The 14,006-nt window shown below is 47.3% G+C and overlaps 1 protein-coding gene across 2 annotated transcripts in view; it reads right to left on the bottom strand.

The window, feature by feature from the left end:
- The window catches only part of PRDM15 (PR/SET domain 15), a 117,958-nt gene extending 104,284 nt beyond the window's left edge, over nt 1-13,674 (bottom strand). For both annotated transcript variants that reach the window (XM_029578449.1, XM_029578451.1), the window contains exons 1-3: nt 13,398-13,674; nt 5,670-5,736; nt 3,988-4,081 (exon numbers count right to left, since the gene is read on the bottom strand). In XM_029578449.1, coding sequence (XP_029434309.1) covers nt 3,988-4,081; nt 5,670-5,736; nt 13,398-13,637 — 401 coding nt within the window. In that variant the 5' untranslated portion in view covers nt 13,638-13,674. The remainder of the gene's footprint in view (nt 1-3,987; nt 4,082-5,669; nt 5,737-13,397) is intronic.
- Nucleotides 13,675-14,006: the final 332 nt, after the last annotated feature.

Genomic DNA, 14,006 nt, shown 5'->3' with positions numbered 1-14,006 from the left:
CCTGAGAGATCATGGAAGGGAGCACGTCCTTGAATAACCAGACCAGTTACAGATCATCCCCCGTGCCCACCAGGATTTCTTCCACTTCAAAGTCCCCTTCTCTCAGATTGTTGCCCCTGTCCTCCTGCCCGCAAAAGCCTATATGCCAAGAGTCTGATTCCGAGACAATGAACCACACCTCCTGCTCCAAATCAAGCTCCCATCTTGGCTTTTTGGCCTGACATGAGGCTTTGGGCTCTTGGCAGGAGATGGAAGGCAAAGGGGAACTGAAAAATCTGAGAACACTCCCTGCCTCAAGAAAAATGCCTGGTGCATCAACATCACAAACTCGGGGAAAAAAGGCACCGCGGAGCACTGAAAAGCTGAAGCGCTGTAGTCTGAACAGAAGGGAGAGCCATCAACTGCCACAGGTAAAAGGTTAGGAGACCTTGGAGAGAAATCCTCCACTAGGCCGCTGCACTGTAAAGTGGCACTGGGACCCAATGCTGCAGGAGGCCCCTTCCCCCCTACCACCTGAAAGGCCCAGCAGGAAGAACTGGGGCTAGCAGCAAAGGAACCCCATGCCCCGCACCTATCTTACACGGGGGAAGGCGCATTTTCAGCTTCCCCCAGAGGCTGTACAGCGCTTTCCATGCTCAGCTAGGGTTGCCATTGCCACATGAAGCCCGACACCTTCCCCATCACAGCAGGAACTCCTGCTCCTCCGCCCTCCTGGCCTCTGAAATTAGCTGATAGCAGCTGAACATTTGCTTGCTTCCTTTTTCTTTTTTTTTAATACAAAACTTTAGCAAGCAGCACAAGCAGCCTCTATTGCACGGAGCTGGGCCTAACAGGCAGGCTCCCTGCACATTCGGGCCGATACAGCACAGTGCGCGTTAACCCGCGGTTGGACACGCGTTTGACGAGCTAGCTTTACCCCTTAGTAAGGGGCCGAAAACGCGCGTCCAACCCCCCCGAAACTAATAGCGCCTGCAACATGCAAATGCATGTTGCAGGTGCTATTAGTTATTCCCTCGCGATTCAGAAAGTAGTGCCTACCCAAAGGTAGGCGTTAATTTCTCTCAGCACCGGGAAAGTGCACAGAAAAGCAGTAAAAACTGCTTTTCTGTGCACCCTCTGACTTAATATCATGGCGATATTAAGTCGGAGGTCCCAAAAGTTAAAAAAAAGTTAAAAAAAAAAAATTGAAATCGGCCCATGGCTTGAAAACCGGATGCTCAATTTTGCCGGCGTCCGGTTTCCGAACCCATGGCTGTCAGCGGGTTTGAGAACCGACGCCAGCAAAATTGAGCGTCAGCTGTCAAACCCGCTGACAGCCGCCGCTCCTGTCCAAAAAGAGGCGCTAGGGACGCGCTAGTGTCCCTAGCGCCTCTTTTTACCACGGGCCCTAATTTAAATAAATTAATTTACTGAATCGCACGCCCAGGAGAGCGGGGGCGCGCCCGCTTTACCGTGATTTTTACTGTATCGGCCTGATTATTATTAGTTCTACTTATTTTTTTGTAATCGGTGGGGGGGTGGGGGGGAGAGTGGCAAGGGGAACCAGACTTCTCTGGCTATACACCCCCCCAGCAGATCACCGTCAAAATGGAACCTCTGACCCTCGTGTGCAGCCCTGCTGAACCTGGAGAAGGCCCAGAAGGTCTGTCACCCCCAGAAGCAATCTGTCCAGGCTTCTTCAGCTGCTGGAGACACAGAAAAACTGGATGGCTGCAGGCTGCACGGCACCCTCGCCGTACTGCACATTCTGTGTTTGGAAGCTGAGCATTATAAGTCATTAAAGAAATAAATACATCTAGGGGAAGTTCAGCATTTTGGTTGTCTTTTGTCTCCATCTGCTGGTACGGGAGCAAAACCCAGGCATCTGGACAGGTCTGGTGGGATGAAAAGGAATTCAGGGTTTTATACCAGCTTCCTCTTCTCAGATGGCAACTCAAAGCGGTTTATAATGCTTACAAAAGTGTAATCAATATACCATAATGCATCAAATAATATAGTAAAACACATACAAAACATGTAATACAGCCAACTACCTCCCCCAATCTCGTTAGGGAAGTAGAAGGCAGTATCACTAAAAAAAAAAAACCCCAAAAAATAACACTCTCCCCACATACAAATATCAACCTATATAAATTCCCTATTATGAACTGACCCACCCCCAGTCTGGAGTGATAGGCCACATTACAGACTACTACACTATCTTTTTCCCCAGCAAATTCAGGGACACAACTATGGGGCTATCAGGACCCCCAATACTGCATGCCTTTGAAACCCGCTGACTGTGACCTTCAGCCTTTGGATCATTTCTAGCTACCTGATGTTACTCTGACGATATGTTTCTTTTCTGGACCTTGACTGATGTTCACTTCTTTGTGATTTTAGATTGGCTGAATTACTGCAATCCTCACTTGTAGTTTGTCCATGTCTTTTTGAATATTTTCATTTCTATTCCAGCTGGTAATTTTGTGGCCTCCATTTTCAAAAGTCCCACTCATAAGAATATTTTACTACACTATGGTAGGTACCACCATAGATGGCGTCAGGACAATATTCCTGTTGGCCAGTTCTTTACATTTCAGCGACTGTGTTTCTCTCAGTTTGAATTTGTTACACAGGCCTAATAAATGGCACCCTCGCCTGCCCTGAAATGGGCCTCGTTTATTAATCAGGATTTGTTATTCACGTCAGGCTCTTTTTCTGACCCTGCTAGACCCACGTACATTCTTCCCTTACTCTCACCATAAAAGAGCCGTCTGTGCCAAAACTAGACGGCACTGATCTGTTCTTGCTCCTCACTGTGGTCGTGATTTACCCGATACCACGGTGCCTTCAGATATGCGGCCCCACTGGGACACATGCACTACCACAACCTGGTTCAGGTCACTGGCGGCTCTGCGCATCATCACCATCCCTTTCGGGGGTTTTTTTTTTGTGCGCCCTGCTTCATGCGAGCAGCCCCGTCACATTGGACTGTGGGAACTCGGGGGTGGTTTATGTCATTTGGGGTCCCTGACCCCTTTGTTATGTTGGTAAAACCTTACGTCTGATCCAAGCCCAGAGTCTTTGTAGCAGTACCAACCTCCCGTTTCTCATCGGCTGAAGCAACATTATTCAGAATCGGCTCTTGGATCTGTGGCTGTTCACCTTGTACTGGTGGTGGTAATTCTGTGAACAGCGCTGGATCTATAAATTTGAACCCCTTACATCCTGCTGGGCAAAACCAAAAAAATTCAGTGGGCATCGAGCTTCTGACCCTATTCTTGTGGTTTTCTTTACCTCTGTGGCATTGTTAATGTGCTGTAGCTGCATTTTTTGCTCTCAGTTTTGTGTGGCTTTTCACTGGAAAGTCGGATTTCTTCTTGTTCTCATAGGATTCCCTCGTCTGCATGCTGATTAGCTGGGATTTTCTGGTGCCATTTTCCAGTTATTTAAACTCTTCTTGGTGTGTGGGTGTGTGTGTGTGAGGTACCTGAAGGCTGCTTTCGGTTGCTGTGAGTTACAAATGTCTGTTGTATCATGTCTTTGCTTTAATATTCTTTATTTTAGAGATGCTCATGATCCCCCTGAGCCAGGTTTCTGTGGACCATGGCTTGTGTTAGGGGCTGTAGATCTTTTTTTTTTTTCAGATGTTTGAGTGAGTTACCTTTCTCCACAAATTATTTTTGTATTATATTCAGTTTTGGGGTTTTCAGTGCCTGAGGTGATCCTGACTTAGTAGCTGTTACTTGCATGTCACACGATCTCTTACTATTCCCAGCGGCCGATTTACTTTTAAGGTTTCACTGAGATCTGGTCTCTCCTGAGCTAGCGAAAAACGGACTGTGAACACCATTATTTGAAATGTTGTTTCTATTAAGCCAATACAGCATACATTTTGAACAGCTTATAAAGTCTGTGGCCTTGAAGCATCTACCAAAGCATTCTCTGTGCGTGTGATCTCCACCAGGCCCAGCTTCAAGCACTCAGCCATTTTTCAAAGCCACTCACCTTGCTCTGCTTAGCACATAGGAGTCGCTGACTTTAACGACCGGGCCCAGGTCAGGACACTCAGAGTCATGGTACTGCCCACAGTCATCGCACCCTGCAGACACAGAGCACAGCCGGCGTCAGAGGAGGAGGGAGACGAAGCGAGGGGGGGGGGGGGGAGCAGGAGGGAGCAGGCAGCTGCGCGCCCCATGAGCCTGCCAGCAGGACCGGCACAAAGACATCAGCCACCGTCCTCTAATGTTAAATCCACCATGTTTTTATTGATGAATGGGAGGTGATTTATTGTTTTATTTGATCTAGCTCACGCCCGGTAGCTGAAGGGGAGTTACATTCAGGTTCGGTAGGTATTTCCCAGTCCCAGAGGGCTCACAATCTAAGTCCGTGCCTGCCATTTTTAAACATACACTCCCCGAGCCCTGGAAATCCTTTGCCAAGATGGAAACTGAACTTGCTCCAGCCTTCAGCATGGTCGTGTCATGCTGGCAGCTGCTCGCTACCGTCTGCTAGATCACTGCTTGTCTTTATTTTTGTGCACTGACATCTGCTTTGAGCGGGACTCCCAGCCTGAAAAGGCGGAAGCTTTCAATGAAATGAAAAAGGGAATTCATCCCCACATTCTGTCGTTGTTTTAAGCAAAAGTGTGCGCTTGCTGACATAGGCACGTCATGCGAAGAAAACAATTTTACTTTTTGGCCTTATTATTGCAGCCTGGGGCATGCTTCATGCTCTTCTGCGTCCTTTTGATCAAGCCTTGCTCTCCTTAAACGTAACGCAAAGCTGCAAAGGAGCGCTCTCAAAGCATCAGCCTGCTGCGGCAGCATGGCCTGTTCCTCCTCTACCGCATCCTTGCCGGCGTCAAAGGGCACCGTGTAAAACCCGGCCCTGCATGCAAACAGGCTCCAACCAGCGACACCGGCACCAGGAAGCACATCCCGGGTGAGCCTGTGCCCTGTGTGTGGGGGGGAGGGGGATAAAGCTGAGACAGAAGGCACAGGCAACACCGCAGACGTGCTTTAGTGCGACTTGGAGGCACCCCTGACCGCCCTCGATTTCAGGATATCCGTGATGAATCTGCATGAGATGGATTTGCATTCACCGGCGATCCAGTGTATCCAAAGCTGTTTCATGTAAATTCATTGTGGCTGTCCTGAAACCAGACTGGTTGGGTGTGCCTCTCAGACTGAGCTTGGAAACAGTGGACTTATGCTCCAATTTCTGCTGAAGACTTTTGGTCAGTCCTGCTTTTTTCTTTTTTTTTTTTTTTTAACTTGTATCCCATTGCATTGTGGGAGTGGTAGTCCTGCATCCTCCAGATGAAGTTAGCACTGCAGGACCCAGAATGCGTCAGGAGGGGATGTCAGCAAGCCAGGACTCCCTCTGCAGCGGAGCTGAAAGCAGTTTAGCGCGTGTCCTGTAATCCTGCAACAGGAGTTCATGACAGCCAGAAAAAGAGATGGTGGCCCAGCGCGGCTTCAAAGGTGCAATCTACCAATCCCTCCTTGGTCAGAGACAAGAACTGTACCTGCCTGGGTTAGTGACCCCTGTGATGAGAGTGAGGGTTTACCCTACAGGAGCTGAGCAATGGGGAATCCCTTCGGGCAAGCTTAGGCGTTACAGCTTTGAAATGGTCCATGTCTCAGTCCTGGGCGCACCCCACTTGTTTTCCTCCTTCACATACTTACAGATGAACATGGACTCGTCCGTCTCCTCTTCTGCCATCTCTGCGGGGGAGGGGGGGGGAGGGGGAACCTGCCCAAAGGAAGAGAGAGAGAGGTGTGAGCCTGTGCACACTGGTGAGGGGGGAGACATCAGTGCTGAATAAGCTGCATGCCAGACCCAGGACCCTGCAGGAGTCTGAGGGATGGCCAACAATATCGGACGCTTCTGGATGGAAGAAGCTATTACCCGTAAAGGTGTGGATTACAACGGGAACATATCAGCCATGGCAGGATAATGGGCCTGTGCTCTATAGGTAAGAAAGGGAGAACGAGAGACTGCGGAGGGTCTGCAGCAGACTGGGGAGGCCAATAGGTTCTTATCCGCTGACAACATCTATGCGTTATATATTATCTACAGGAAATAAATATCAATGTGAATCCAAGATGTCTATTAATAAAGCATAACCGCTTGTAGCTCTGAGCCCCAGCAGCTAATAAACATTGAGCCTATATGACACACATCTCCGACATGACTACTCCATCTGTCGTCCTACACCAATTAAATGAATACATTGAAGACAATACCATTTTTTCATCCAAACAAACACGGGTTCAGGAGAGGTCACAGCACTAAAACCCTCCTTCTCTCATTCTTCAACTCCATAATTCGAGACTCCGACTCCAACATAGATTATATTCTCATTCTCCTTGACATCTCTGCTGTTTTCCATACCCTAAACCACCACCTTCTCTGCACCAATGTACAAAATATCGGTAGGACCAGTAAAGTCCTTGACTGGTTCAGAGCTTTCTTACATCATCATCCGCAACATATTCATCTCAAACAATACTGCGCCGATTTGTATTACACTGATTCTGGAGTAGCACGAGGATCCTCATTTTCCGCTATCTTGTTTAATATATACCTTCTCCCACTATGCCAACTTCTATCAAGCCTCAATATGAATCAGAAAATCTATGCAGATGACATACAATTTATATCCTCCCATAGGATTCATCATGGAAACACACCTTCTCATTAGCCACAATCTACCTGCAAACAATAAATACATAACCGTCTCACCCTCAATACAGAAAAAACTGAAATCATACACTTGTCCACTATCCCAAACGCCACTTGCGCCCCTCCCACTAAACTTATTTTTGACAAATGCCACATACCCATACGCAGTTAGGCTCGCAACCTAGGTGCTCTTATTGATTCCAAACTATCCATGTCCATAAATATCGCATCTATTACAAGATCATCATTTTATAAACTTCACTTACTCAAGAACTTCAAACCATTACTCTTCCGTACTGATTTTCGATACGTGCTTCAGTCCCGACAAGTCTCGATTACTGCAATTCCTTATACAGAGGCCTCCCCGACTACATAATCCAACCGCTCCAACTGATTCAAAAGTGTCAAGCTAGACTCCTGACCCCCCCCCCCCCCCCCCCCCCCCGCGGGAATCACATAACCCCCATTCTCATGCAACTTCACTGGTTACCCATTAGCCAGCGACTCCAATATAAAATCCTAATGATAATTCAGACTTCGTTCAACAGTACTTCATCTTTATGGGTGTGCTCCACTCTCCGAATTTACCAACCCCCACCCCCGTCATCTACGATCTACCGACAAACTTTTCCTCCAAATTCCTGCAGTAAAAACTGCCAGACTGAATTTAACTCGTACTCGTGCCTTTTCAGTCGCAGGACCTAAACTATGGAATTCCCTAACCAATCATATCCGCCAACTCACCACAAAACACAATTTCAAAAAAGCTGTACACACGTACTTCTTCTGACAAGCCTTTCCTAGCCCGCAATGTTAACCCATTACGTAAAATTGTACTACCCAGCTTTATCAGAGGCTGAAATTTCTATTCTCTATCTAATACGTTATAATTTGTGTTATTTTTTTTTTTACCTCGACTGATTATTATGTTATGTTTCTTTTAATTGCAAACCGCCTAGATCCACTTTGTGTGTGTATTCGCGGGTACATAAAAACCTTTTACATAAATAAATAAAGGACTCTCGATAGATATTAGATACCAGCCCATGTGGCTTGCGAGGAGGCCTCTGTGGTGGTGTTTTTCCCATGAGGGTTTAGCAGTTTCTAGACTATGAGATCACACGTGGGTAAGGCAGACTCGGGGAATGAGGGCCTGGCACAGCCTCTCCTAGTGGAGACGGTGGCAAAAAACGGCATCCAAACTTCAAGGGGATGAGCAGAAATCAGACAGGGCCTGTGTCGTCACGGCAGGTAACAGGAATAGGCTGCTTTTACTGATGATGCGTCTGCAGGGTGGTTTTGGGATACGTATTGCACTATTTCTCTATAGTAAATACATTTCTCAAAGGCTCTGGTTTATGCTGTACTGGCTGTATGTGTGTGTCGATTAGACTGTAAACTCCAGGGAGCAGGCAGCGTCTCTTATGTGTATCTGCACAGTACTGGGTACCTATAATAATGCTAGAGAAACGAGAAGCGGTGGGTGTTACGAAGACCCTTCGTGGTGAATGCTGAACTAGCACTGCGTGCGGTCTTTACCGCATACAGAGAAGTGACTTATTCATACGGGGGGCCTTTCTGGTGAATAATGTATTGCCTTTCTGAATTTGAATTCTTTTGTTTTTCTCTCGACCTCTGCGTGAGAGGATTTTCCTCATTTTCTCCTAAGTGGCAGAAAAATAAGTGTTACTGCACTATATTATTTCTTTCCTTTTCTATTTATTCCTGCTATTGTGGACTATCCTCCATTGTTCGAATCGCTCCCCACAATGACCCAGCCATCACGGAGTCAGTCCCCGTGGCGCCCTCTGAAACCTGCTGTGCACACACCCCGAATCTGGCCAGTAGCAATGGATGGCTGGGAGCTGGGATCGTTGCCCCCTCCCCGTGGCATCCACAGCCCTTGCCAGCAAGCAGAGACAGGAGCCCAGGCTGGGAACAGAACCCAGTGGGAAGGCATGTCACTGCAATATCAGAGAGGATCAACCCCCATTTGGGCCCAAGCATCTAAGGACACCTGGGGACATCCTGCATTAGAGGAGGATTAGGAGATTCCAGGTCAAATCTCCCACCCATTGGGGCTGGCAGGGATAGGGCATGCCAGGGAGGCGAGGCAGGAAGCCGTGGCAACCCCTGCCAGCCAAAGGAGCAGTAATGAGGGCGAATCTCAAAGAAGACTTCACTTCAGCTCTCCTGGCAAGCTCCCTCCCCAATCTATTCCAGGGAAGGAAAAGGAGGAACTGGGCCGTCCGCCTCTGCAGCAGTCCTAAGTCATGGCAGTGAATTGCCCCAGCCCTCACTGAAGTTCAATAGCCATTTGGCCAGCATTTCCATTTCTGCTTGGCAGAGTGAAGCAAGCATTGTAAATCTTGGTGCCTGAAAGATGTAACATGCCCTCTGTTTTGGGAGTCAGCAGGTCAGAAGTTTTGGAAATTGTATGTGTTAATTTGGTACAAATCTGTCACTTGCATGCTCACGGGGGCAAAACTAGGGTTTCACACCGTAAGCCAACACTAGGAGGGTGGCAGCTGGAAAACTTTTATTTTATTTTTTGTTTCTTCAAGCAGCAGTTCTCTCTTTCACCTCTGAGCTTCCAGGGCAGTACAATCCCTCAGCCTTCCTTCACAGCTACCCAGAGCGGTTCCCTATTTTAACCCTCTCCTCCCCATCTAGTCCAGCTCTTGCCACAAGAATCCTTAGCCAGGGCCAGAGAACCCTCTGAAACCTTCTACCCGTGCACCCTGAGCCTGGTCACTGGGTGTTCCTGTTGTGCTGTAGCTGGGACCATTAAAGAGGACTCGGCTTTTGCCCACACGGGCAATGAAGGAAGACCAGACCCGGCTCATATCAACCTTCCTGACATCAGGAGGATTTAAGTGCGTCAACCCAGTCCTTAGCGACCACCCGGCCAGTGGGGTTTTCAGGAGAACCACAATGAATATACATGAGATATCTGCATGCATCCTCTCATGAATATTCACTGTAGATATTTCCAAAACCTAACTGGCCAAGTGGAGCCCCGAGAACCAGGCAGCAGAGGTGAATGGCTTTATGTGCCCCGAGAAGAGGGAAGCTTAACCTGGAGCTACAACCTAGCCAGGCTAAGCCAGTCCTGATTCTCCATAAAGCACTCATACTACCTTCACTCTTTCAGATAACAACTTGCTGCTTTCTAAACTCCACTGTTCACTTTTCATTTATTGATCTCTTACAAATACCTGAGAGATTTACAATTGACAGACACAATTTAAAACACAAACAGATTACACAAATTGTAACCTCAGAACAGAAGATTACGGTTTTTATAATCTTAGTAGCTTCAATACAGTAAATTGGCTAAGTAGTGGCAAACTGTACCAGATAGCCGGATAAGTACTGATGTATCAGGCTATCTGACAGATGCTTCCTGCTGCCAGTTAGACCGATAAATCTGTATTTATCTAAGTGCAGCAGCAGCTTCCACCACTTACCTGGATAAGTCAGTAATTATATGGCTAAGTGGCGGTAGCTGCCGGCTCTTATGGAGAGTTCCTGACTTTTTTTTTTTTTTTTAACTTTTGTCTATTTTTTTTCATAGCACTGGAAATTAACTTCAGCCCTGACCCAGGAGTTAAGTTTCCAGCGCTAAAAAAAATCCGCTGGCCAGATGCAGGGCGCTATGCAGTACTTCCATTTAGAAAGGAGCATTTTCTGCCTGCAAAATTCCTTGCTGCATTGGCAGTAAGGTTTGCGCACAGAAAATGCACATTGAACTGCAGGCAGAAAAGTGCTTTCTACATCGGCCTGTAGAAGTGTTACAGTTCTCCAAATTGTTGTTTGTTTGACTACAAAATCCTTTTTGTTTTGTTTTTAATTTCAAAAGTGTACAGACAAATGTGAGGATATAACAAACCATTCAAAAAAAACAAAAAACGTCACATGAGCATCCAAATCAATTTAAATGACTATGAATATATAGGATGTCACCCAAAAGGAGGAAAAGACCTCAGAGCCGCTGTACCTGTTCTCAATGGAACAACTGGCTCCTTCTTCGAACAAGGTCTTTTTGGCTTTAAAATTGCTTAAGCCATTTACCGGTCACCTATCCGGTTATATTCAACGAGGTTAACAGATGTTTTTCCATCTAAAAGAAGACGGACTTATAACATCAAGATTCAGATAAGTGGTTTTTTAATACACTATCTCATTCAGAAGTAAAGTTTGAAAGAATCGTCGAGGATATACCAAATAATCCACAAATATGTGATATTCTTTTGCTTTTATGGATTTCACTGCCATTGCTGAATTTTCCAAAAAATTTTTTTTTATCTAAAACAAAAAAAAAAAGGAATAAATATGAGATAAAATAGTGTTAAGAATAATAAGAGTAAATCAGGTGGCTGGAGGTTTTTCAAGACCTGTGATTGATACAACCTCTTGAATACCAATTGTTCCATTGAGAACAGGTACAGTGGCTCTGAGGTCTTTTCCTCCTTTTGGGTGACATCCTATATATTCATAATCATTTAAATTGATTTAGATGCTCATGTGAAGTTGTTTGTTTTTAATATCCACAATTCAGCTAGGTGATATTTACAAGGGATTCCAATGAAGATAAGCTCTTTCATGTTGGATGCTTCCATTCGAATCACAGAAATCTGGCCACCCTCAGTCAGATAATAGCCGACATATTTCAGCCATTTATCTCGAGGAATCTGAACTCACTATAAACCGCAGCAAATTGGAGACTAAATGGCAGGCTGATATCTGAAAATGGTAGCTGTTGCATCTCTAGTTCCCAAACCTGTCCTCAGAGACTCCCCAGCCGGTTGGATTTAAAGGCTGTTGACAATGAATAATGCATTAGACAGATTTGCATACAGTGAAGGTCGAGCATGCAAATCGGATGCATATTCATTGTGGAAAGCTGGGGGGACCCTGAGGGCAGGTTTGGGAACCAGTGTGGCTGCTTTATCGGACTACGCTGGCGCCCAGTGCATTTTGCAATCTTTGCAACATAAAGAATTGGAACAACTGCCCACACCAAACTGTCTAAAAAGAGGAAAAAAACCCCAAACAACCCTGCTAACGCGGCGACTTTAAAACCTCTTTGTCCCTTTCTGGCTCTGACCCTCGTACCGCGGGGTTTTTCAGAAAATCAGGACCGGCTCGACCTGTGCACTGACCCGGGTCACTGGAGCCAGACTTCGCCCCCGGCCTGAGAGCAGACAAGGTCCGGCCTCAAGCTCCGGATCGGCTCCTTCTCTCTCGCTCTTAATTTGGTGGCAAGAGGTGCAAATTATTCCGGGAGCGGCAGCATCCCGAAATGTTATAGGGGTCCTGAAAACTGACTTAAAATGCCCCCCACCCCCTGAAAAATACCCAGGACTTGCTCCCGTGCTGTGAGACTAAAATGGCTCCATGCCAGTTCCGTGCTGACAGGTTCCTGTGTTTGCAGATCATATAAGATTATTTGCAGAGTGCAAGCAGCGCTAGACAGGGGAATTCACTATTTTTTTTGTCCCCCTCCGTCGCCCGTTTTTCCTTTCCTCTTACTCCAGGGGCGTAGTCTGAAGCCGCCCTACTTAATCTCTACACCCAGTGCCAGCTGGGGCTGGGGGGCATCCAGCCAAGAGAAATGCGTGCCAGTGGGAAAGAAAGGCGATCTGCTGCCTAAACACTGCAGATTCAAGCAGCAAGATCTTCAGGATTGTCCGCACTGTAACCCACCCAGCCACCAGCCCTGCAGAAAGCCCAAGTCATTAATTAGGTTGCCAAATCACCGGGGTGTCTGGCACTGCCCTTTTCCATGCAAGACGTTGCACGTCTCACTTTTACTATGCATCTGGAATAAAAATACAGGCATGGCAAGATCTAAAAAAGGCTGCTATAATTATATCTCTTTTATGAAATAAATCAAACGAGGGAGCACAAATAAAGCAAGTCAAATTTTATCAAAGGAGAAAAGCTTTGGATGGCTGTTTTGTCAACCCATTTTAGGGCAGGAAGGAGGTAGAGGTGCAGGAGTATCTTCCACACCCCCCCTGAATCATTACAAGGTCACTATATGGAGAAGGGGACGAGGGGCGAACCTTCCTGAAAGGGAGCCTCAGAATTAGTGTTTTTGTGAAAACTCTGCATGCAATGAAAAAAAAAATCCTGGAGCTCTGATCACATCCTATATAAAATCCTGCATGCAAGAATAAATAAATTCTGGAGCCCTCATCACTATCTATATAAAAACCCTGCATGCAATAATAAATCCCTGAGAACTGATCACCAGCTACAAAAGAACGAAAGCGCTGTGTACAGCTATCAGTAAATTTTAACATAAAGAAAATAAATGTAAATGGGGAGAACCTAGCTGGACTAACAATGGAGCACAAGCACCTTTTGTCTCTTATTAATAAAATGGAGCAGCCGCCCTCATGGTGGGGGGTCGTTTTTCTTTAAGGGTGAGGGGGAGCCCCCGGGTTCCCTCCACCCCGGGCTCCGCTCAGGGCCTCCCTCGGCACGGCCGGGGATCGCTCCGCACCAATCCTGCCGGGTTTTGCTCCGAGCCGGAGCCAAAGCTGCCGCCGCCACCGCCGGCCGCTGTGACAAAGACCAGGCGGAATGGCGGCCGGGATCCGGGGGAGGGGAGAGAGCCGTGAAGCTTGCAACCCGCCGACCCCCGTCAGTCAGCCCGCTCTCGGGTCTTTTCGGATGATATTAATGCATTTTCTTTTAATTTCTATTATTATTGGTACCTTCGGCTTTGGGAATCTTCCGATCCCGATTCCAGGTTCCAATCCGCTCCGGAAACTACGCAAGACCGGAAGTGGGGGCGGGATAGAGCACACCGGGAGTTGTAGTTTCCCAGGTGGTGGCGGCGGCCCCGGGGCCTGCAAACGACGCAGGGGCACGGGGGCCTTGCTCCTGTCGGTCATTGGCCGCTGCTTTGTATTGGAGACGTGGGGGCTGGGGGCGCGCGGTCCCACGGAGCCCATCCTGGGACGAAAGGCAGCGCTTTGTCAGGGGCGCATTCTCACCCTCCCATGGGAAAGGGGCTGAGGCTTCCCATACCTGGGCCCGGTCACAGCACGGGAAGAAGCCTGTGAACAACTGCTGAGGATGACTGCGTGGCACAGGCCACTGAATGTCTTAGCCACAACACCCACGCACACCTTAAAGGCTGCAACATGCAACCATCGCATTTCCCAACGCTGGTTACCGTTTGATATCATCGCTGGTGGCGGTTTCGCATATACAACTTTTATTTGCAAAACACAAGGACCATCTAGTTAGGCCAGGAACTTTGCTGCTACAATGTCATAGACGCAGTTGATATCTGCCTTTCCTGCCATTGCTTCCCAAAA

This window comes from Rhinatrema bivittatum, chromosome 15, assembly GCF_901001135.1.
Source record: "Rhinatrema bivittatum chromosome 15, aRhiBiv1.1, whole genome shotgun sequence".
Taxonomy (NCBI): Eukaryota; Metazoa; Chordata; class Amphibia; order Gymnophiona; family Rhinatrematidae; genus Rhinatrema; species Rhinatrema bivittatum.
Note: the sequence above shows the minus strand (reverse complement) of the source record. Positions and strands in the feature narration are given on the sequence as shown.